The 24555-nt window shown below is 42.1% G+C and overlaps 1 protein-coding gene across 1 annotated transcript in view; it reads right to left on the reverse strand.

The window, feature by feature from the left end:
* LOC102872147 (multidrug and toxin extrusion protein 1-like) overlaps window positions 1–18710 on the reverse strand; it is a 102444-nt gene extending 83734 nt beyond the window's left edge. Inside the window, exons 1-2 of the mRNA XM_006901211.1 lie at window positions 18585–18710; window positions 7083–7184 (exon numbers count right to left, since the gene is read on the reverse strand). Of these exons, the coding sequence (XP_006901273.1) occupies window positions 7083–7184; window positions 18585–18710 (228 nt within the window). The remainder of the gene's footprint in view (window positions 1–7082; window positions 7185–18584) is intronic.
* Between the last annotated feature and the right edge of the window lie 5845 nt (window positions 18711–24555).

The raw sequence follows: 24555 nt of genomic DNA on the forward strand, positions 1-24555 counted from the left end.
ACTTTTCTCCCTGCCCACCCTTCCCCTCCAGTAAGTTCTTCTCTTTGAAAAGTAAAAGAAAAATTCTTTCATTGTTTTACAATCCCTCCGCTCAAGTCCACTCCACTATGCAGCCTTCATTCTGAACTCCTGTCATGACAATAATACCTAATCATACATCCTTTTTTTTAGTATCCTCAAGGATAGTATTTATTCTTTTTTAAAAAAAGGTACATACAACATTTTTCATGCAAACTGCATTTCCATACAATGAGCAATCAACAACTAATCATAAAAGATTTGCCTTAGTGAGATCCTGGGTGATTTTCAAAGCAGATAGACTGACCATAGAGTTTCATCACCTCCTCCTCAGTTTGTGGAAATTATGAGAAGCTGAAGTGGGTGACACGGCCACATGAAAGCTGGCATGCTAATTGGAATTGGAGTGAAGCTGTCAATCACTGTGAAATCGGTCACTTTGGGGCTTTTTAATTTTTTTTGGTGTGCAGTTTTGGTTACAACGGGTAATTCCGATTGCAGGCACTGCTAGTTTCCCTCATTTGCTCTAGTTTCTCAGATCAGTGGCAGCAACACCATATGACTTCACGTAGGACTACCTGCTCTGTCTTCAAACCTTCCAGACAGCAGAAATAGTCAGATCAACCATGATGCCTTGTCCAGCATTTGCCAGCGTTTTTTGCTCTCCAACCAGTGCCATTTCCACCCCAGCAGGGGTGATGCTGGACTAGGAGCAGATCACTTTACTCGCCATTATTTCATTGTCTGCATTCACCTCCTGCCCAAGAGGCTGGCTCACTTTTCCACTGTAAATTATTTATACACAAAAGCTTAGAAAAGATCCTTGATCTTCTCCCAGTTCCTCCAGGGTCCTGCCTTCAGCATTTTAACTCACTCTGCTGTCTTCCTGGATACCCTCCCTTGCCTGGGGGTCTGCCTTCTCAGTACGTTGATGGCTGAGGTTGGGGCACTGTAGAACAGGGTGAAGGGAATCCATTTCTGGAAAACTAGATTTTTAGATTATTTAGTAAGATCAGGGCGCCCCTATCTGGTCAGAGCTGGAGTGGCCTGCACAGTCATGAAGAGCAGCTTCACCAAATCAAAGGAAAAGGATGCTCTTTCTGCTAAGTCATATATATATATATATTCCTTTATATATATCAAACATACCTGTACACACATATATAAAACAGAGACGTACAGCACACTAAAAATGACATGTATTCATGCATAGAGGCCTGCGACATACACACACCCTAGGAATGACAGACACACCAGTGTGCCTTCTCATTGACATGCATAGGCATTTACACATCAGGGTAGCACACAGACATTCATATGTACACATCACACACACAGACACGTACGGACACAAATGTGCCTCCCACATACAGACGTTGATGCACACATACCTGATTATGCAACCACAAACACACATTACTATAGGCAAATGAGGCCCACCCTAAACCCTGAGATCGTTATTGCTTGGATTTGAAGGGAGGTTTTGTAAAAAGTGGCCTCTTCCCAGGGCACTGAGTTTAGCCCTCTTCAGCCTCTGGCTTTCTACTCCCTGTTCCCTCTCAGCCCCATTCTTTCATCCATTGCTGTGCCTGGCCAAGAGGAATGCTAATCACCATGACAGGAACTGTTTCCACCTGTTTACATCCCAGCTCGCCTCCCTCTAATGCCATTTCAGACTCTGCCAAGCAGCGAAGGAGACCTGCTGCGCAGGCCACCGTGAGGGGAGGAAGGAACGGGAGAGAGGACAGTTGGAGTGTGAAAAGGGCCCATCGCTAAGTGACTCCCCATTCCAACAGTCACACCATATATCCCTTTTAACCAGTTCTCACCCTCATCTGTTTCAATACAGTATACATAATTTAGCCCATCTTTCTCAGTCTTACCCCAACCCCAATGTCAGTCCCATTTTACATCAGTGGCTGAGGTATTCCACTCAGCATAATGTCCTCCAGGGTCACTCATTTTGTATAATATTTCATGAGTTCCTTGTTTTTCAATGCAGCATAGTATTCCATTGTGTGAACATACCACAGCTTCTCTATCCATTCGTTTGTTGATGGGCACTTAGGTTGTTTCCAGCTCTTTGCTATTGTGACCAAAGCAGCAATAAACATGGGTGTGCATATTATTTGCTCGGGTGGCTGTTATGGTTTCTTTGGAATGTATTCCCAGTAGTGGAATTGCTGGGTCAAATGGTATTTCTGTTTCTATTTGCTATTGGCAACTTTTTGAGAAAGTGCCATATTGCCTTCCATAGTGGCAACTTTTTGAGAAAGTGCCATATTGCCTTTCATAGTGGCTGCACCATTTTACACTCCCACCAGCATTTGTTGTTCGCTGTTCTATTAAATTTTGCTATTCTTACTGAAGTGAGATGATATCTCATAGTTGTATTGATTTGCATCTCTCTTAGAACTAGGGATTTTGAACATTTCTTCATGTGCTTGTTGGCCATCTGAATGTCTTCTTTGGTGAAGTGTCTGTTCATATCCTGTGTCCAGTTTTCAATTGGGCTATTTACCTTTATCTTGTTGTGGTGCTCGCATATTTTATAAATTCTAGATATCAGTCCTTTATTTGACATGTCATTATCAAGTACTTTTTTCCCAGTCTGTGGCTTCCCTTTTTACCCTGCTGGAGAAGTTTTTGGATGTGCAGAGGAATTTTATTCTTAGAAGGTCGCATTCATCTATTTTATCCTTTCTTGGTTGTAGATTTTTCATGATGTTTGGAAGACTGTTTATGTTGTGGATTAGTATGTCTACAGTTCTTTCAAGCTTTTCTTTAATGAAGTTTATAATCCTTGGTTTTAGTCCTAGGTCCATGATCCACCTTGAGTTCGTTTTTGTGTATGGAGTGAGGTGTGGATCTTTCTTGAGTTTTCTGCAGATAGTTTTCCAATTTTGCCAACATTTGTTATAAAGGCTATCATTTCCCCACTTAACTGATTTCATCTCCTTGTCAAAAATCAGTTGACCATAGGTAGATGAGCTGATTTCCTGGTTCTCAATTCTATTCCATTGATCTATGTGTTTGTCGTTGTACCAGTACCGCACTGTCTTGACCACCACGAGTCTTTGTTTTCTTGATATCGAGCTTCAGTCTATACTGAAGGCTGCAGTCCTTGACCTTCTGCAGCAAGTGCTTCAGGATCTCCTCCATTTCAGCAAGCCAAATTCACATTCAAAGATATAGAAAAGGCAATTTGCAAGGCATTTGGAAATGAAAGAGACCCTAAATAAACAAAGCACTTCTTAAAATAAAAAAATGTGAGTGACATAGCACTCCCTGATCTCAAAATCTACTACACAGAAGTAATAATCAAAATAGCATGGTATGGGTACAATAACGGGCACATAGACCAATGGAACAGAATTAAGAACCCAGAAATTAACCCATCTACCTATTGGTTAACAGATATTCCGCAAGTAAACAAAATCTATGAAATGGAGTAATGACAACCACTTCAACAAATGGTTCTGGCATAATCTGGACTTCTACCTGTAGAAAGTTGAAGCAGGCTCCACATCTCACACCATACACAAAAATCAACTCAAATTGAATCAGAGACCTAGGGGCAAAGTCCAAAACCATAAAGAGATAAAATGGGACAAAATTTAGCACCACAACAAGATAAAGGTAAACAACTCAATTGAAAAATGGGCACAGGATATGAACAGACTCTTCACCAAAGAAGACATTCAGATGGCCAACAAATACATGAAGAAATGTTCAAAATACCTAGTTCTAAGAGAGATACAAATGAAAACAATTATAAAATATCATTTCACCCCAGTAAGAATAGCAAAATTTAACAGAAGAGCAAGCAAGAAATGTTGGTGAGGTTGTGGAGAAACTGGAACCCTTATTCACTGTTGGTGGGAGTGTAAAATGGTGCAGCCACTATGGAAGGTAGTATGGCACTTTCTCAAAAAGTTGCAAATAGAAATATAATTGACCCAGCAATTCGACTATTGGGAATATATCTCAAAGAAACTATAAACGCCACCTGAGCAAGTAATATGCACACCTATGTTTATTGCTGCTTTGGTCACAATAGCAAAGAGTTGGAAACAACCTAAGTGCCCATCAACAAATGAATGGATAGAGAAGCTATGATATATTCACACAATGGAATACTACGCTGCATTGAAAAACAAGGAACTCATGAAATATTATACAAAATGGGTGATCCTGGAAGACATTATGCTGAGTGGAATATGTCAGTTACAAAAGGACAAATACTGCATAATGCCACTGTTGTAAAATGATACTGATATCGGGGCTGGGGTAAGACTGAGAAAGATGGGCTAAATTATGTGTACTGTATTGAAACAGATGAGGGCGAGAACTGTCTAAAAGGGATATATGATAAGGTATTATTGTCATGACAGCAGTCCAGAACAAAGACTGCCTAGTGGGGTGGACTTGGGGGGAGGGATTCTATAACAATGAAAGAATGTTTCCTTTACTTTTCAAAAAGAAGAGTAAACTGGAGGATGGGAGGGGTGGGCAGGGAGAAAAGTGCAACAATGAATGAATGGAAATCCAAAGTCTCTACAGAGACTTTATCTTTCATTAAAATTAATAATAATAATAAAAATGGGACAGCATTTAATAGGCCTAGCCTATAATGTAAAGAGACTGGCAAATAATAGCCAGAAATGCACAACCAGGAGAGAATAACATCGATGAATGGGGCCTCCTAAAGTCCCTGTGTGCATCAAAGAATTTTTCCAATAGGGTGATAAAAAAACCAAATTACTGACTGGGAGAAAATATTTCACAATGCCATCTCAAACAAAAGTCTCATAACAAAAGTGTACCAGATACTACAGGACCTCTACAAGAAAAAGACTGATAAACTAATTACAAAATGGGCAAAAGACATGGATTTCATAGAGAAAGACATTCAGATGACCAACAGACACATGAAGAAATGCTCAAAATCATTGGCAATCAGAGGGACACAAATGAAAAACAACAACGAGACAACATCTCATCCCAGTAGCAGTGCAAAAGTTTAACAGGATTACAAGTAATAAATGTTGGAGAGGAGGTGGTGAGATTGGAACTCTCATACACTGTTGGTGGAATTGTAAAATGGTACAACCACTCTGGAAGGAAGTTTGGTGTTTCCTCAGAAAGCTGACCATAGAAATCTTATATGACCCAGTTATTTCACTGCTAGGAATATACCCTGAGGAAATTAGAACTGAGACACAAATGAAGATTTGTATACTGATGTTCACAGCAGTGTTTTCAAAATTGCAGTAATGGATTGAGAAAATATAATACACAATGGAATACTATTGCAGCATTCAGGAGCAATGATAAATTTGAAATAATACTACATAACATGGGTTAGACTAGAGAGCATTATGATGAGTGAATTAACTCAGTCTCACAAGTAGAAATTATGCATAAGACAATTATTATAAAAATAGAAGGATAACGAGTAAGATGTGTAAAAAAAGTCCAAGGGAGGAAAGGGGAGGAAGACAGGTGACTGAGATGGGAAGGGGAGGTATCACAGGGTTGCAGAATTAAGTGGGCAAAGGGAGAAGGTGAAGAAATTAGAAAAGTTGCAATTTGGACCTGAGCAGATGAGGTAATGGTGGGCATATATCAAAGGTTTTATAATTTTAAAAAACATAATGTATGGAAATAATCATATGAAATTCAATATGAATGAAGGAATGTGTTTATATACAATGTATATAAATTTTGTATGCAAACCAATATAAAATAAAATGGGAGATGCCAATTAAATTCTACTAATTAAAAGAGAGGGACATCAAGCTTGGGAGGGTGGAGGGACAGCGCAGGAGGGGAAGACCCTCTAGGTGGTGGATTGATTCAGTGACTGGGGTAATTGGGATGGGTGAGGCAGTGCGATTGGCACAGGATAGAGCAGGGTTTAGGGCTGTTGTACAAAGGGTCACTCTGAGTCGCAAGTGACTTGATGGCACATAACAACAACAACAACAATTAAAAGGTAATATGCAATAAAGTTTAGATGAAGCACTGTAATGAATTATAATTAACATTATAAAATAAAACATGTATTAATTATTTCATGAAAATTTAAGTTATAAACTTGAAAAAATAAAAGAAAATGTTATGAGGGAAAAAAGAAGTCAAGCAAAGTTGTAAGACCTGTCCTGACCAAACAAAGAAAGAAAGACAAAGAAAATTAGACCAATAACCATAGTATTTTCAGTTGTTTCCCATGGAACTGAATACTGGGCAATTAATTAAGAATGATCAAAGAAGAATTGACTGTGGTGTGGTAAAAGGTACTGATTATCCCATGGATTGCCAATAGAACAAGCATATCTTTTGGAGGATGTGTGATTAGGGTACTCTTTAAAAGAAAGAATGGTGAAACTACATTGTCAGGAAGAGGAGCAAGTCCTTGGAAAAAGACAGCATGCTGGGAAAGGGGAAGGGTTCTCAAAAGAGAGAAGGCCTTCAAGAAGATGGACTGACAGGGTGACTCCAATGGGCATCATCATGGAGACTGTGGGGGTGGCACAGGATGGGTCAAGGTTCATATCTGTTATTCACAGGGTCACTATGAGCTATCTTCAACTTGACAGTACCTAACAATGACAGCAAAGATGCCCACTTCCTAAGGTACAAAACTTGAAGATAGGTTACAAGGCAAAAGAAGATCAAGGTTGTATATGAAATAAAAATGGTGAAGCACTTGTGAAATGAGGGGGCTTCCCAGGATTATCCAGGCAGGCACAATGCACTCAGGATGAGCCTTATAAACTGAGAGCAGCAGAAGAGGGTGTCAGAGTGGTGCCAGGTGAGAAAAACTGGACAGGTAATTAAAAAGATGGAAAGGGACTATGAGGCAGCCTCGGTCAACTAGAAAAGGCCAAAGAGAAAAGCAGCCCTGTCAATTTTGACCCAGTGAGATCCATCTCAGACTCTGATCTACGGAACTGTAAAATAATGCATTTGTGGTGTCTTTACATTTATGGTAATTTGTTACAGCAGCAATAGGAAACATCTAGCTTTCATAAGCCAATGGTAAAGAGTTCAATACATACCGCAATAGCAAGTGTGACAGCATCCAATTCCAGCTTCCCCAGATGGCCGCAAAACACAGAGCTTATGAAATTAATCAGAAACACCATCAACTGGGCCAGGAACTGAGAAGAATAAAAACAAGGATGTGGGCACCATCACAAGCAAAAGAGGGAGTGCATTTTCAACCACCATCACCCCTTGAATCAAGTCCAGTCAGAAGTGATGTAATGGGGCATGAAGTGACCTCTGCCACCTTTCACAGATCAATGGACAACTTCTGACAAGCTTCTTGAAATATTTTTATATTTTGCAACTGCTACTTTTAAAACATATTTATACTTTGTATTTTTTTACTTCCCATTCTCACAGCATGTATGTTTTCTCTGAAATGTTCAGAGACTGTCTTCTAAAACCTCCTTGTTATTGAATTTCTTAGTGTGGACTGGGAAAGCTGAGCCTTCAATGTCAAGACTCTAGGCAGCAAGAAGCTCCACAGATAGGAGTACTAAGGGTGACATGAGTCTTGACTAGGAGGCCAGCAGGATCCAGAATTCTGGGAGGGGACTGTCACCTTTGGGCTCCTTTTACTCTTCTCTGGTGTGAAGGAAATGCAGCTTCTCCAGCAGCTAGCAAAATGGTCTGGCTATACACACTTGCACACTTAATTGATTTCTTTAGGTCAATTTAAAGTGATCTCAGCCGCTCTTCCCCCACCCCCCACTTCCATGCCCAGGAGACAGTGTCATTCCGGGGAAAGCTTCTGCACCCCTGAGAGGAGTGTGTGGTCCCAGAGGAAAAGGCATCTGGCTTCTTCAAAGGAAAAAGGGTTGCCTAAGGAGCCTTGGCTGCCTTTGCGTGTGCCTGTGCCATGGTGCCTCTTTGAAAAGCTGATGTTCTCATGCAGAAAGTTATGCTCTGTTATGCTCTTTTCTCTGTGCTAAAGTCAGACAAGGCCTCTTTTGCTTGAGCTCCCAGTCCTCGCCTCCACCAAATGCGTGCAGTCCAGCGATCTCAAACTGGCTGTTTTCAAATCCACCTCTGATTCCTGGTGATCCAAGAGCATCAGAGTAAAATATACTCCTAGGATTTTTAGGGGCTAAGTTTCTGGATCTAGGAATCCCTGCTGCTGTTGTTGTTGGGTGTATTTGAGTTGAGTATGACTCATAGTGACACTGTGAATAACAGATCTGAATCCTGTCCTATCCTGTGTCAGCCTCATCATCTCTGACACACTCAAGCCATTCCGGCAGTCACTGTGTCTATCCATCTGGTTGAGTGTCTTCTTCCGAGTGGGTTCAAATTGCCAAACTTCTGGTTAGCACCAGGGACTGTCCCAGGGCAGGGCTTCCTTCTGGTTTTTTTCATTAGCACTTCTCTCTCTCTCTCTCTCCCTCCCTCCCTCCCTCTCCCTCTCTCTGTTTCCCCTCTCTTCCTCTCTCTCTTTCCTACAGCTGAGTCAGAACTAACTCATAGCTGACACTCCGATGAGTTTTCGGAGGCTGTAAATTTCACAGAAGGAGACTGCCCATCTTTCTCCTGCAAAGCAGCTGGTGGATTGAATCATCTGCCTTTGAATTGGTGGAGCAACTCCTTACCCATTAGGCTACCAGTTCTCCCTTCTCCAGATTGCTACATCAGGACTTGATCATGTGGTCAATCTTTAAAGGTTCAGAATCACTGCCCTTTTTCCATTTCCAGAATCCACATCTGAGGACAGGCAGTTTTCAGCTCCTCAGCTGAGCTCAGACATTTGAAATATGAAAAGCCTTTTACCAGCCCTAAGTATGAATGTTCCTTAACAGCCAGAGACCCTTTCTCACAGTGACAGACACAAAGCACAAATTTAATATCTAGCAGGCACTCTGCCACAAAAGGGATGTTTTTAGAATGTATTGCAAAATAAAACAAACACTGGTGGGAAAATAAAAAGTACTGCCCCCTGCAGAATATAGTTTGGGAGATGCTAAAAAAGTTGAACATAGAACATAGTTGAACATCTGGCCCAGCACTTCCACTGGAGGCACAGACACAAAAGAACTGAAAACACGTTAGAATGAATACCTGCATGCACACGTTCATAGCAGTACTATTCACAATAACCTAACAAGGAAGACAACCCAAGTGTGTCAGCAGATGAATGGACAAATAAGAGGAGATTTAGACAAACAAGGAAATATTACTTAGCCACAGAAAGAGATGAAGTCTTGAGCAACCCTGAAAATATTATACTAGATTAGAGAAGTTAGACACAAAAGTCATGTATTTACATGAAAAATCCAAAATTGGTAAATCAAGAAAGAGAGAAAGCAAATTAGTGATTGTCAAGGATTAGGCAGATGGAGGAATGGAGAGCTATTGATTAATGGGTAGAGGGTTTCAGTCTTTAGTGGTTATAAAGTTGTGAAAATGGACAGCAGTGATAGCTACATGACATTGTGAATATATCTAATGCTAGTGAATTGTCCATTGACAAAGGGTTAAGATGGCAGCTTCTATGTTATATTCATTTTACCATTAAGGAAGGAAAAAGAGAAAAGTATCTAAATACAGTCAATTCTGTAATAGAAAAAGGATTTTCTAGGCAAGATGGAAAGAAACCAGCAACATTCAAAGTCTACCAGTTTCCTGTGGCCAGGGAGCATCCGGCCACAGTTACTCAGGTAAACTGTGCTCTTGGGCTTTCTACAACTGGAAATTTCTAGTAAATCAGGTTTCTCTGGTGAGTGGACTCATTATGTTATGGGCCAAGTGCTTAACATTTTGCTCCCCACAGAACCAAAATAAAGCCTGGGGTTTAGTTAGTAGTTGAGTCCTTAGATCTGACAAGCAAACCACAGCACAAATGTTAATAACAGGGAAAGCTAGAAGGGCACATGGGAAATCTGTACCTTTTGTGAATCAAACTCAATAGAGTCTTCTTTCCCTGCTGATTCCACCAGGTCTGTGAAGCTTTTCTATAAATCTAAGATTATCTCACAATTAAATTTTTTTTTAAAAAAAAGTAAGCCGGAATGAGAAAGAAGATAAAAGACAATAAATAGCTGGCAGTAAGAGAATATAAAAAAGGATATAGAAAAATAACATTAAAAAAGGTCATGGAAAATCTGACTTTGGAAGCCCTCTGAAAGTGAAATAAAGTGTATGGAATACTAAGGAGGGGATTGGTCAGCTTTGTCATCCTATTAATCCTAAAAAGAGTGAATCTCACAGTCTGGAAGGTGGCATGATTGTTAAGGGTCCTGAAGGTCAGTGGTCTGAATTCACCAGCTGCTTTATAGCAAAAGGATGGACTGTATCTTCTCATAAAGATTTACAGCCTCAGAAACCCCAGGGAGGGTTACCAACCAACTGGAGGCTTTTTTGGCCTTAACTATCATTAAAATTTGGTGTCTCTGAAAAACCCGCTAGAGGGTCAGTTATGAATAAATTCCCCCCACAATATCACACACCACCACCACCATTAAGATAAGGCAGGAATAGAGCAAATCTTTTGAACTTAGGGTCCCTTAGAACTCTGAAAACTTCCTAGATCCAGGATCCAGAGAGTCAAAGTGCTGGAGGTGGTATGAGAAGGAAAGAAAAAGTGTTAGCAGAACTGGAAAAATGGTCCAGTGGGCTTCCATCCCACAGAGAGAAATGGCCACAATGGGCATGCTGGCTGTGGACTGGAATAGCTGAGTATCATCAAGCAAGAGGCTTGTTGGTAAAATGGAGTGGCTCCAGACTGGGAGAGCTGAAAAGCTGTAACTCTTGCCTAAGGATCATCATAGGAGGCAGAGACCAAGCCAAGCACACGGGCATGAAATCAGAAACTAATTCATGTGAAATGCACCTTCAATAGCTAATATAAGGCAGCCAAGGAGAAGCTATTCTGATCCAACTGCATCCTGAGTTGCTACTTCCATGTTGATCCTGACCCTGACTATAATGTAATCAGTTAGTTTTGTTTAAAACACAAACAGAATAGCCATTACTGACATAATTGAGTATAGTCTGTGAGTTCTGTATGACCCCTGCAATGAATTATCTATAGACTGCTGTGGGAAAGAAGGATAATGTCAGACTGGTGAGGGGAATAAAAAAGAGGAAGTATATATGACTTCCACCTCCTAGGAATTAGTTTTAGGCTCATCTTGATTCTCATGCTCCCTGGTGAAGTTAGAGGACGTCTGAAGATGTCATGACACAATTTTACATGTCAGTCAGTTTATTGTTCTGTGATGACTTATATATTGCTCTGATGCAAGAATCTAGGCTACCAATATCCCAAATACCAGGATCATCTATGAAGGGTAGGTTTCAGCAACGTTTTTAAACTAAGAGAGACTCAGTCATTACTGTCAGGTTTCCAGAGAAAGACTGCCCATCTCTTTCCTAAGGAGCTGCTGGAGAAACTCATTTGGCCTTTGGGCTAGCAGCACAGCTCCCAACTTTTACAGATAATTGTCTGATTCTCTTGCTCTGGAGAAAGACCAAGAGTATAAATAATGTTGGGTGAAGTAAAGCAGTAACAAGGGTAACTCAGTGAGCAATATTGGCACAACAGTCTTAACAATGGCCTTGAGCATGCTGGCAATTGTAAGGTGGATGCATGACTCGGCAATGTCTTGTTCTGTGTCTATATAAGGTTGTCATGAGACTTGGAATCAACAGTGCCTTTTTAGATTGTGAATTTCTATAACTTTGAAGGTTTTTCAAATTTTTTCAGATCATTGTCCTCTAAGCTTTTATGCATGGCAAGCATTACAAATGCATTTGTAGTATCAATTTTCTCTACTTAAATCTTATGTCCACTCCATGGTCCTATGTTGACTCTCTGTAGGCTACATGTGACTTCTCTGTCATGGCTTTCCATGAGAAATCTTAGGCTTTCCTATTATTCAGCCCTCGGGCTTGTTGCCCAAGATTGCTATTATATGCAGTATTATTGTGAACATCTTTTTCCAGAGAAAGCAAAGTGTATTTTCTTAGGGTGAATGCCCAGTTCAAGGGTGAAATTGACATCTCTTGTCTAACAGGCTAGGAAGTTAAGCTAAATTAAACTAATTCATGTGAAATGCACCTTTAATAGCTAATATAAAACAGACCCATTTCTTTGTTGGGGCCCTGCAGCTCTGCTAAGGTTATGAAAATACTATGCTGAGATTGCCTGTGCCAGGAAGTCCCTCCTGAGGATCAGGAGAATCCAGGCTCCAGAGCTCACATTTGCTGTTATAGATTGAATTATACCCCCTAAAATATGTGTTGGGATCTAGCCCCTACACCTGTAGATGTATTTGACTTCCTTTGGAAAGGTTTTATTTGCTTTGCTGAGGAGACAGTGTCAGTGTAGTGTGTCCTAAACCTAATCCCTTGTGAGTTCTTGAGATGTAGCAGAGAAACAAGCAGACCCAAGTGGGAGAAGAAAGGTGCCATATGTTGATCTTCCCTTAGAACCAAGAGGGGGAGGCAGAGGGGAAAGGAGGAGGAAGAGAAAGGAGAGGAAGGAAGAGGTGAAAGAGGAGGAGGGGAACAGAGAGGAAGAAGGAGGAGGAAGAAGAAGAAGAAGAAGAGGAAAACGCAGGAGGAGGGAGGGAAAAGAGGAAGAAAAGGAAGAAGGAGGAAGAGAAAGAAGAACTAAGAGGAAGAAGAGGTGGAGGAGAAAGAATAATAATAACAAGAGAGAACACTAGATCTGATGGTCCAAATTTAGACTTTATGCTTCCTGAACTGGGAGAAAATAAATTTATCTTCTTTAGAGTTACTTAACATATAGGTTTCTGTTGTAGCAGCACCAGTAAATTAAGGCATTTGTTAACCACCTGTTTTTTTTCAGATGCTGGCTTCAAGTCCTTTGTGGGTTCTCTTAACCATGGATTGTTTTTCTCACTCACTGCATATACCCTGATCCCATCTCAAGACACCAGATGTGTGGACTGAAATGTGTGTGATCAACATCCTCCACACAACCCTACAGACTCAGTCAAGGTACAGAGGGGCAAGAACCGCACTTAAAAAGTACTCTGGAACCTTCAAGCCTGTCCCAGCACAAAGTGTGTTTCTGTGTCCAGAGAATGAGCCGTTCTGGACAAAAGCCCTAAAGGTCACTGTATAAACAGCAGCTGGTGTTTCCTAACTGAATGTGCTCAGAAAGAGCCAACAGATGACAGGAATGACTAGGGTACACTTCCACCTTTGCCTACCATATGAGGTCAGTTTGGTTTTGCCTGGGTGTTGGCTTTTAAAAATTTTGGTAGAGTTTTTGGTTGATTTTTGTTTTGTTTCGGGTTTTGGTTTCGTTTTGTTTTTTTGCAAGCCATCAATGAATAAAGCTAAAAGCAAGACAGAACTTGTCAGCAGCTGCAGAGTAGCTCCCCAGGACCACTCTCCTGGTAAAGAATGGTCTTTCCTGACCTCTCTCTCATGGATGTCTGAAAGTCCACTTTTAACAGCAGGACGTCAGCACTGGAAAGAACTTGAAAGGCACAGCCCATTTTTCCACACTAGTACTAGTGGAAAGGTATTTGTTACTGTTAGCTGACCCATGATCAATGGCATCAGGCAGCTGGGCTCTATAGGGTATGCACTGGCTAACTTTTCAGAAAGATTCAGAGGCCTTTCTTCCTAGTCTATCTCAGCCCAGAAGATCCAGTGTAACCTATTCAGCAACATCTCTCTTTCTCATTGCTCTGGCATCAATATCGACTCATATTAAACCCTCCAGTGGGTTTTGAGAGGCATTCTCATACCCTGCCTTTGAAAACTTGTTGGAGGGTCCTCTATAGGTCAGTTCTGACTCAGTGGCACACCGCCACAACAATAGACCACAGAGGAGAAGATTGTGCATCTTTCTCTCGTTGAGTACTGATGGATATGAACTGCCCACCTTTGGGTTAGCAGTGCAACTCCTTATTCACTAGGCCAGCAGAGCTCCCTGCAGTGAACACTGTTGTTGTTATGTGCTGTCATAGTGACCCTCTGAGCAATGACCCTGCACAGTAGCCCTATCCTGAGCTAAGCTCACCTTCTCTGACACACCTGGGCCTGCTGCATACTACTGCCCCTAAAACCAGTTGCCATGGAATTAATTCTGACACCAAGCCTTCTTGGGTAACTATGAGGATTCAAATACCAATGTTGGGTGAGCAGCTGACTGTGTTAACTATGTAAACCCCATAGACTCCAAGAGATATCATGGAAGAGAAGATGGAGAAGAGAGAGGAGGGTAGTCCATTGAAATCTCATATCCGTTCATCCTTGGGAATGGCTCCTAGATGCACAAGTCTTCTCCATTTAGGCCTTTATCACCTGTGGCCTACATTATCTCCTGCCTCTAATACATTTATCCTGCTAAATCTCATACTGTATCACTAAACAGTCCCTGCTAAATACCTATCTATTGTTTACAGAACAAAACTCAGTTTATTTTCCACTATTTTTTTGTGTGTGGTCCTGATTATAAGAATCCCTAGGTGGTGCTGAGAGTTAAACCCTCAGCTACGACCCAGAAAGTTGGAGGCTCAAACCCGCTGAGAGGCAATTTCGAAGAATAGCCTGGCAAACTGCTTCTAAAAGGTCACATAGCCAGAACTGACTTGGAAGAACTAAGTACTCCACATTGAAGAACTCCTGGCAAGGATTGACTACATACTGTAAGGTTGGCAGTTAAGAGTCCATCCAGAGACACTTAGGAACAAAGGCCCGGTGATCTACTTACAAAGATACACGCCACTGAAGACTCCACATGTAGAGCACAGGGAGACCACCTTCCCAAGCTTGGGATGCAATGGATCCAGGTACACACAATAAAGCCAGTCATTCCTGATGCTGTTTCTGGGATGGAATCTTATCTGACAATTCTATTCTGCACTTGAGAACAGAAGAATCTCTGGTTTTCCAAAAGAATGTAGTACATCCTTCGGACCCAGAGATTATTTCATCGGCTAAACCTAAGGCAGCAGCAGCCAGAGGACCAAATACCTAACATGAGATGGAGCTGACCTTAGGACTGCTACTTCTCAGGGAACCAGAGCTAAGAGCCTTTGCCCAAGTTTGTTGGCCAACTGGAGGACTAGGGTGGGAGAAGAGCAGGAAAGTCATAATTGGCAGGACTTAGAACTTTGTAACTCTGGCCCAAAAACATGAGCCTCAAGGCTGAGGTGCTTCTGAGCACATTTCAGAAGCTGTCTTGATTGTATTCTGCTACTAACCTGCATATTAACCTTTTGGCTCCTTCCCCGCTCCCCCAACATTAACTCTCAAGTTTTCACAGAAGTTCCTGCCCCTGCACAGATGGACACCACCCACCTCATCTGAGCAATTCTACTTCTGCATACCTGGCGTGCTTAGCACAGCCCATGCCTGTGGAAAGCTGGCCATATAGCTGTGAATTTGTTTCCAGAACTCTGACAACTTAGGTGGTGGTGAGATGTTAATAATAAAGAGAAAACATAGCTAAGTAATTTTCAACTATCAACTTTCCTCTACAAATATGTTTCTTAAAACTTTCTGCAGATAAAATGAGAAATGTATCAATAACAGCTTTATAGATTTACACCCTCCTGTTCAAATCCTTCTGGTGCATTAAACATTGTTCTAGGCAGGTGTCATTTAGAAGCTTGGTGGGAATATCATGTGAAGACCTAATACCTTAGCCTAAATAACTTTTGTTGTTATGCACTACTGAGTCATAATGAACTCATAGCTGACCCACCAGCACATTCTCAGAGGCACAAGAGGAAATTACCCATCTTTCTCCTGTGAAGCAGCTGCATGTTGCTTTGGGATGGCAGCACAGCTCCTTACCACCAGGTTATTAAAGCTCCTGTCTAAGTAATCTTTAGGATTCTCAAAGGTTAGAGTTAATAGGAGCAGCCTGGAAGACAGGTGGTAGGTAGAAGATAGGGAAATATTTATCAGACAGGATATAAGGCATATTTTATGGTGGGAATTTGAGGGGAGAGTGTTAGAATTGGACCTGAAGCCTGGATAGAGAATGGGATCATTTCTTCCTACTCCATGCTCTCAGGAAACGGAAAATTAAAGTAGGTGAAAATAGAGATAAAAAAGACATCGAAAGGCTTCACACATACTTAAAGGGAGACTAAATCAGGTGCCGTCATTAGGTGATCTCATTTGCATAAAGCCACCACGCAGAAACAGACACACAAGACTAGCAAAAAAAATCCCCAATTATCTCTTGGTGAAACTTCAGAATTGTTTGTTTTGTTTTTTATCTTGGCCTTCTATTTTTTTTTTCTGCAGTGAACACATGTTACATTTGTAATTACACAATTATGCATAGACATACACACATATTACATTTGTAATAAAGTTAGCAAGCATCGCCAGACATATCTTGGAGAGGGTGCAGCCAGAGTGCTCTTTGGAAGCAAGGATTATAAGGCTTCATCTCGCATACTTTGGGCATGTTACTAGGAGGGGCTATTCCTTGGAGAGGGACATGATTCTTGGAGGGTCAGCAAAGGGCAAAAAGACCCTCAACCAGGTAGACTGACACAGTAACTGCTGTAATGAGCTCTAATGGGTCGGGAGGTTTTAGGATGACGCAGGATAAGACAGGCTTCAGATCTGTTGTAGAAAGGGCTGCTATGAGTTGTAGTCAACTCAACAGCACCTAACAACAATGACATGTGCACACATTAACAAAAAAATGGGACATGTGTTCATTCCTGGAGATTCCAGCAGGTCTCCTGTGTCAAAGATACTGAGGCATGCCTCTCAAATCTGTCAGCAGGGGAAACACTGTAATTGGAAGGGGCAGGTCCCTTCTCACAGCCGTTTCAGTGAGGGGGCCAAAGCACAGAAAGAAATTAAGGTTAGTACACACTGAAGGAGTGCTGGTGGTGCAGCATGCAATGCTCGAACCCACAGGCAGTTCAGACAGAGAAAGTCTCCTGTAAAGATTGACACCTGAGAAATCTGATGGAGGGGCTCTACTGACTCCATGGTACTGACTCTATGGCAGTGGGTGGGAAGAGACTGGCTCTCTGGATGGAGTGCTTAGTTGCCACCTGAGAGGCTAGGAGCTGGAATTCAGACAGAGGAGCTTTAAGATAGGCCTGGAGCACATCTTTCAGCAGCACACCTGGGGCTGCTGTGAGTCAAACCACTGCAACAGAGAGACTTAAGACTGCTCAAGTTTCCACCCAAGCACCCTCTTTGATCGAGCAAATAATTGGAGGTCTATGTCTTCTGATTTCAGACTGCATCTTCATTTAGATCTGTGAAAGAACATTACAAATGCCCATACAGTAGATGGGCTTTCATTTCACAGCTCTCTCCTTGGCATTATTCTTGCTGGCTTGAGCATCCCAGCATGTATCCCACCAACAAAAGGTCAGCAGTCCCATAGATCACCAGCCTGCCTTCACCTTGGACAGCTACACCAGCAGGTGCAGGATGTCTGCTCTTTAACCTTAAACACACATTGGGTTCTTAACATACAACAATGTTCTCTCTCTCGCCTTGAAAGTCACCCAAATGAGCAGGAGGACACTTATGGGACTACAGTTGTGTGACTCTTGTGGCTTTTAAAATTCATAAGCAAAGAAAGACCAAGCAAAAAGATCCTTAACCTTTTGTCAAAAACAATGGCTCACAGATATGATCACCTCAGTCCCAAAGTAAAAGCACACTGAAAATTATCTAGTAACTGTGCTTGATAATTATTGATCACATTATTGAAAGAGAGTGAAATCATGAGACAGGACACCTTAGGTTTTCTATGACAAGACTGACTAGATAATTCCAAGGGATTTGGTTTAGCAACTTAATTTCTAAAGACTTCCAGGTCAATGGTTAAGCAGTGGGCTGCCAAGCCATTAGTTAGCGGTTAATGGTTTGCATTTATCCAGTTGCTCTGCAGAAAGAAGACTTAGGAATCAACTTTCACAAAGATTATGGCCTGGGAGACCCTGTGGAGCAGTTCTTCTCTGTCATGACAAGTGGCTATTCTGTTCCACAGCTCTCTCTTCCACAACACCAGGATAATTTAGTCTCCTGAGTCCCCTGCCCCATCCCACTAGAAGTAGTAGACTTCTACTACTAGATGCCAAATTCCCTCAAATTTTTAAGTTGTAACTTTTACCTCCTCCCTTGGCCAATCCGCAAACAAATACCCGAAGCATCACCCTGGAGTGCGTGCAGTCTGAAACCAGCCAAAGCCGCCTGGGCTGAGGGCTTTAGACCTGCTCAGCTGGCCCGGCCAGCAGGGGTTCCGTACACAACAGGTAGCCTTGGGCCTCCTGGTGCCACTTGCCCAGAATTGGAATAGCGGTGTCAGGTGCCCGCACAGGCGCCTGAGGCAGCAACCATACGGGACAGACCGGTTCCCCTTACTTAGAACAGGGATGAGCTGTGCCAAGCTCCTGAGCGATGTGACCGCCTGTCCTGTGCGCACAGCCTGATCCCGGGCGCACTACCAACTCTTCATCCGCAAGTGCTCCGCAGTGACCGCGGTCCCCAGTCACACAGGGAGACGTGGTCATGTTTGCACCGACCTCCGACCGAGGGGACCTTACCGCAGGACCCGCCAGGGCCAAGAGTCTCCGCAGCTCCCCACGGAACCCCAACAGCAGGAGACAGCGTGACCCGTGGAGCTCCGGGATGGCTCCAGAGCCTGGCTCCAACTCCTGGGGAACCTCCATGTCTGGCACCGGAGGGCTGAACTCAAGGACCTTGGGACAGGAGTGCAGGGCGGGTGGACCGGTGGACCGTTGTATCGCAAAAGAGTTGGAGCGTGTGGCAGGACTGCAGGACAGTGGGGCAGCAGCGCACGACCCGCAGACCGCCTGAGCCCTGGAGAGCAGTGCTGCCGGAGCGCGCCCAGCAGCCCAAACCCCACCCTGCTGCCCTCCTGGCGCCCGTGAGTCTCAGGCGGGCGGCGGCGATGGGCGCTTGCTGGGTGCTTGGTGGAAGCTGGAGCTGGGGGCAAGGCAGTGTCTTGAAAAGGCAGTTTGAAGCAGCTCTAAAAAGTAGTATGGGGTGCTCTGGAAGTGTGGAGTCCTGGAGGCCCAGTCCTGCACCTTCCCCAGGCCTGAATCACTGGGGTGGAAAGGCCCGAGACTCCTCAGCTTGGACTCCTCTACTAGGTGCCGGCTCTGCCTTTTCATGTAGGCTACCTGGTCTACAAACTTCGCGCAACAAATGCTTTTGACACTGAGCTTGGAGTTTGCCAATTTTATTCCTTCCACCAATTCTGCCATCAAATAAAGTGGGAACTACCAAAATAGAGAGCTCTACTGAATTCGTATATATACATGAATATGTAGACTCACATATATGTGTATATAAACATATATACTTCTCCATCTCTACATGTGCACACATACATATACACACATATATTAACACGCACAGAAGCTCTGGTGGCCTAGTGAGTACGCATTTGCACTGGCAAACCAAAGGCAGGCAGTTCGAATCCACCAGCTGCTCTGTGGGAGAATAGACAGTCTCTACCTATGTGAGCACAGCCTCTGAAAACACACTGGAGGGTCAACTGTGAGTCAGTTCCAACTCAAAGACAATGAATTAGGTTTTTTTTAGTAAATTGCACATGTATAATATTGAATAGACACATTTATCTTTTCTAGAAGCTTGGAAGTAGGAGTGGCATCCACTTCTGAAAAGCTTGCCTCTGCAAACCCTATGAACCTGGAGAAAGGATGAAAATTATACACGCTTTCTTTTATAGGGTCTCTGTGAGTCACCTACAACTCGATGGCACTTAACAACAACAACAACAGCATAGAGAGAGATCAGTTGGCCTAGTGGACAGAAAATGATGCTACCAAGCCAAAGGTGGATCTTAGGCCTGTTTTTAATTGTTTTTTGTCAAACATTCTTCTACGTGGTATAGCACTGGTCTGCCCACTTGCTGTGCAGAGGTAACTCATGGTTGCTGTGAAGCTGAACACAGTGACATTGATGTGTCAAATGCGATAATGGTTACACATGGTGGACAGTGTTTGGGGGAGCTCCCCTATTTAAACAAGCTTGGAAGCAGGAGTGGCATCCACTTCCAAAACAGCTTGCCTCCAGAAACCCTATGAACCTGGAGAAATGATGAAAGTTATACAAGTCACTCAGTTCTTTCATTCATAGGGTCTCTTTGAGTCGCCTATGACTCAATGGCACTTAACAACAACAGCAACTGAATTAGTGGTAAGGAATTGCCCTACCAATAGAAAGGCATGTGGCTCTAATCCACCAGCTACTCTGTAAGGATGGGCATTCTCCTTTCACATGCCTCACTGTATCTGAAAACATACAAAAAGGTCAGCTATAAATCGGGACTCAGTAGTATACTATAGAGCAGGAAGCCTCATTTTCCAAGCAGGACAGCTTGTGTTTATTCAGCAATCCTGACGTAAAGGAATCAGAGGCAAGCTGACTCTGGCTCCTGGTGCTCCAGCTGGGAGAGGATGACTATTTGCTCACCTGTTGGAGCTTTGCTTTCTTCACCTTTAAACTCAGCATAATCTGCATCGCGGATTATTGTAAATATTAAACAAAATTCTATTACTAGGGAGCCTGTGTTAGTAACAGTCTCAGTTTGGCACATTATAATTGACTAACAAGTGTTCAAGAAAAGAAAGCAAAGATACTCATTTGTGTAGATTGTAAATCATGATATATTATAGATAATGTTGATAAAAATGGGATTTCCATGATACTTAATTGTGCTCAAAGACCAAGAAGTATTCATTCCTGATTTGAGGGTTCAGTGTATCAAGGTTATATATTCTTTCACTATACCTGTTCAATCTACACTGAGCAAATAACCTTAGAAACAAGGCTGTATGAATAAGAACAAAGCATCAAGATTGGAGAAGTTTCATAAACTACCTGGCACAACCCTGCTTGCAGAAAACAAAGAGCTGTAGCACTTATTAATGAAGCGCCAAGATTTTTATTATTAATTACATCACAGCATAAGGAAAACAATAATCCTCACAACTGAACCAGTAAAATGGAGAGAATATTGTCATTGTCAATGGTTTAATTTTATCTGGATTCACAATCTACATTAATGCAAGCAGCAGTTGAGAAAGCAAGCAATGTACTGCAATGTGCATATCTGCTACCAAGGACCTCTTTAAAGTGCTATATTTAGCAAATATGTCTCTATAAAGACTACAATGTTTCTGGCTCACACCATGGTGTTTTCATTTGCTTCATTTACTTATGAAAGTTGGACAACAAATAAGAAAGATAGAATTGATGTATTTGAATTGTGGTGTTGGGAAACAATAGTGAATATATTATGGACTGCCAAAAGAACAAACCAATCTATATTGGAAGAAGTACACCAGAGTGCTCCTTAGAAGCAAGGATGGTGAGACTTCATCTCACATAAATTAACAAGAGTCATCAGTCTCTGTAGTCTGCAACCCATCATGCTTGGAAAAGTAGAGGGACAGCAAGAAAGGCCCTTAAGAAGAGGGTTTGACATTGATGAAAACAATAAGCATAAACAGCAGAAGTTAGGAGGGTGGCACTTGACTGGGCAGAATTTTGCTGTTGTACCTAGAGGAAAATCTGGTGGCTTAGTGGCAATAAGCTGTGCTGCAGTCCTGAAGGCACACAGTTCAAAGCTTCTCTACAGGAGAAGAATGGGCAATCTCCTCCTGAACATTTAACTGCCTCTGAAAATCTGCTGGAGGGTCAGCTATGGGTTGATTCCAACTCTATGGTACACAACAACAACATAGCGTTGAGATGAGCTGGAGTCAATTTGATGGCAACTAACCTCAACAACTCTGGTGGCTAAGTGGTAAGGAGCTGTGCTGCCAACTGGAAGGCATGTAATTCTAATCCATAACCTGCTCCATGAAAGAAAGATGAGCAATCTTTTCCCATTTGATGTAATGCCTTTGAAAACCTGCTGGAGAGTCAGCAATCAGTTGGTCCTGACTGGACAACACACAACAACATCAACAGCAAGTGTTAACAAGGATGATTTCAGTAATAGTCAATTTTCCCCCTATAATAACAAAGTCTTTCATTAATTATTATAAATAAATATTTAAGTAATAATAAAATTCTTTTTCTTTCTACCATGACATATCTTTCCAGAGAGGTAGTGAGTCTGCCTCCTGAGGAATCCTCAGGTAAATTCCATGCATATCTCATTCACTGACTCATTGCCCTTGAGTTGGAACTGACTCATAACAGACCCTCCAGTGGGTTTTTCAAGTCTGTAGATTGAAGAGGAAGACAGTGGTCATCTTTCTACACAGAAGTATCCAGTGGGTTTGAATAGCATTACTCCCAAGAGACTAGGCCACCAGAACTCTTTTTCTATACTATGACCCAAATTCCTCAAAGGAAAAAAGAGGTGAAAGACATTTTCTTAGTTCACATGACCAGAAAATTTTGATCCAGGGATTTGAAAAATCAGATCACTAGCTCTTCAACTCTCCATCTTACTGGCTCCTCGTGACCACCCTATATCATCTTCATCTCCTCAATTTCTCCCCTTCCTCTGCTCATAGATTTCTCCTTCCTCATAGGCAGTTCCCTATTTTCCTGTTAAGAGGAGGGGGCCTCCAGTTATGAAATCATCAGCAAAGTAATAGAAAATTTACACCTTATAACCATTTAGTAGTTGGAAACCATGTTCTATCTTAAATACATTGTAATACTTTGAGCAGATGAAAGACCCATTACATAACTAAAAGACAGATTTGGTGTTGGTTTTCCTCCCCTCCCCCCCCCACCTCGGTGCATGTGTTGGAATGGTCTTTGCAATTACTTGCTATGCATGAGAGAGCAGGACAATGACTAAGGATGACAGAAGAAGAATCAATGGCTTTGAGTTGTGGTGTGGACTGCAAACAGAACAAACAATCTGTCAAGGAGAGCGTGAAACCAGTCCTGCTCCTTGAAGGAAAGGATTTTGACTCTCTGTCTGACATACTTTGGGCATATTTCCAGGGGGAACGAGTCCTTGGATAGGGACATCACGCTGGGAAGAATGGAGGGTCCACACAGGAAAGGAAGACTCTGTCGAATACAGTGACTGTGATAATGGGGGCGAGTGTGTCAGAGACAGTGAGATTGGCTAGGGTAAACTTCAGAGCACATAGGGTCACTATAGGCCGTAGTCAACTTGATTGCACATAACAACAACAACAACACTTTGAGTAAGTTGAAACTATTAGAATAATGAAAGACTAAACATCTCTATTAAGGGGTACTAATCTTCCACATTCAAGATTTTCCTTATAGCATTGATTTAGTATTGCAACTTTATTTTATTAAATTTTGTTAATTTTAATGAACACTTACAGAGATTTTGGGTTTCCATTCATTCATTGTTGCACTATTTTCTCTACCCTCCCCCCAGTTCGTTCCTCTTTTTTTCTCCCCTTGAAAGTCTGTTTTAATTGTCCCATTGCCACAGTGCTTGGCAAAGCCAGTTCTGATTAATCTCCTTTGTCAATGTGTCCTTTGCCATTCCCTATCACTCCTCCCTGAGAGAGACTTCACCCTGATTCATAAGGAAAAGGGGATGGCGTATTCTCTTAGCTACTTCCTGCTGAAAAGGGATGCTGTAGGTTTCAGGGTGAAGATCTTCTCTCACTACTCTAAAGGGCCCCCTTGGCAATAGGAAACATGTAGACTATTGTGGAGATTGATTTTGGAATTTAGATGCACTGTTATCAATTGTGCTTAGCCATACATGTTCATATCCTTGAAGATGTATCTTGGAAGTGTTGCAGCCTAGAAGACACAAATTTAACTAACAAGTTAAAAGTACATGAGACAAAAATTAAAAAGCAATAATATTCCAAGTAGAGGTTCTAATAGTGGCACCAATCAAGTTACAGAGGGAAGGTGGTTCTTACAATAAAAGGCCTATTGACTAGCACTTTGTCTATTATAGTATAAAGGCTAGGAACCACAAGATGTAGAGGCTAAACGATGTCATCTATTGTTCTTAAGTCCTGGAGCAAATTCCATCTACCACTGGGTTGTTTTACAGCTCAGAAGTCCGCATGCAAGGCAGAGGTGAAGTAAGGAACTGCTTATGAGGTTTTCCGTCAATTCCAACAACCAAGAAATAGAAGAGTTGGGACCTCAGAAGGTTTTAGGACGAAATAGTAGACTCTTGTGTCCAGAAGAAAACGAATATACCTACCAGTAATGTTGATGCTCACCCACAGCTCTTCTGAGAGGATCTAAATCGTTGAAGCATCAGTATTGCAACTTGAGGTTTGAATTTGCTTTTCATTTCTTTCACCTTGTGAAATGTGAGCAAGTTCTTTTCTTCTCTTTGTACTCCAGCTTTTTGGAAGTAATTAGAATTACTGATTACTTTGGAAGCATCAGGATTGGAGGGGGACTCATCAACAACCTATGTTATGCAGATAGACACATCTTATTTGCTGAAACTGAGGAGGACCTGAAGTGCTTGCTGCAGGAGGTCAAGGACTGTAGTCTTCAATATGAATTGAAGCTCAACATCTAGAATACAAAGATTCTCAC

Source organism: Elephantulus edwardii, unplaced genomic scaffold, assembly GCF_000299155.1.
Source record: "Elephantulus edwardii isolate Elephantulus edwardi_28Jun2011 unplaced genomic scaffold, EleEdw1.0 scaffold00314, whole genome shotgun sequence".
NCBI classification, from domain to species: domain Eukaryota; kingdom Metazoa; phylum Chordata; class Mammalia; order Macroscelidea; family Macroscelididae; genus Elephantulus; species Elephantulus edwardii.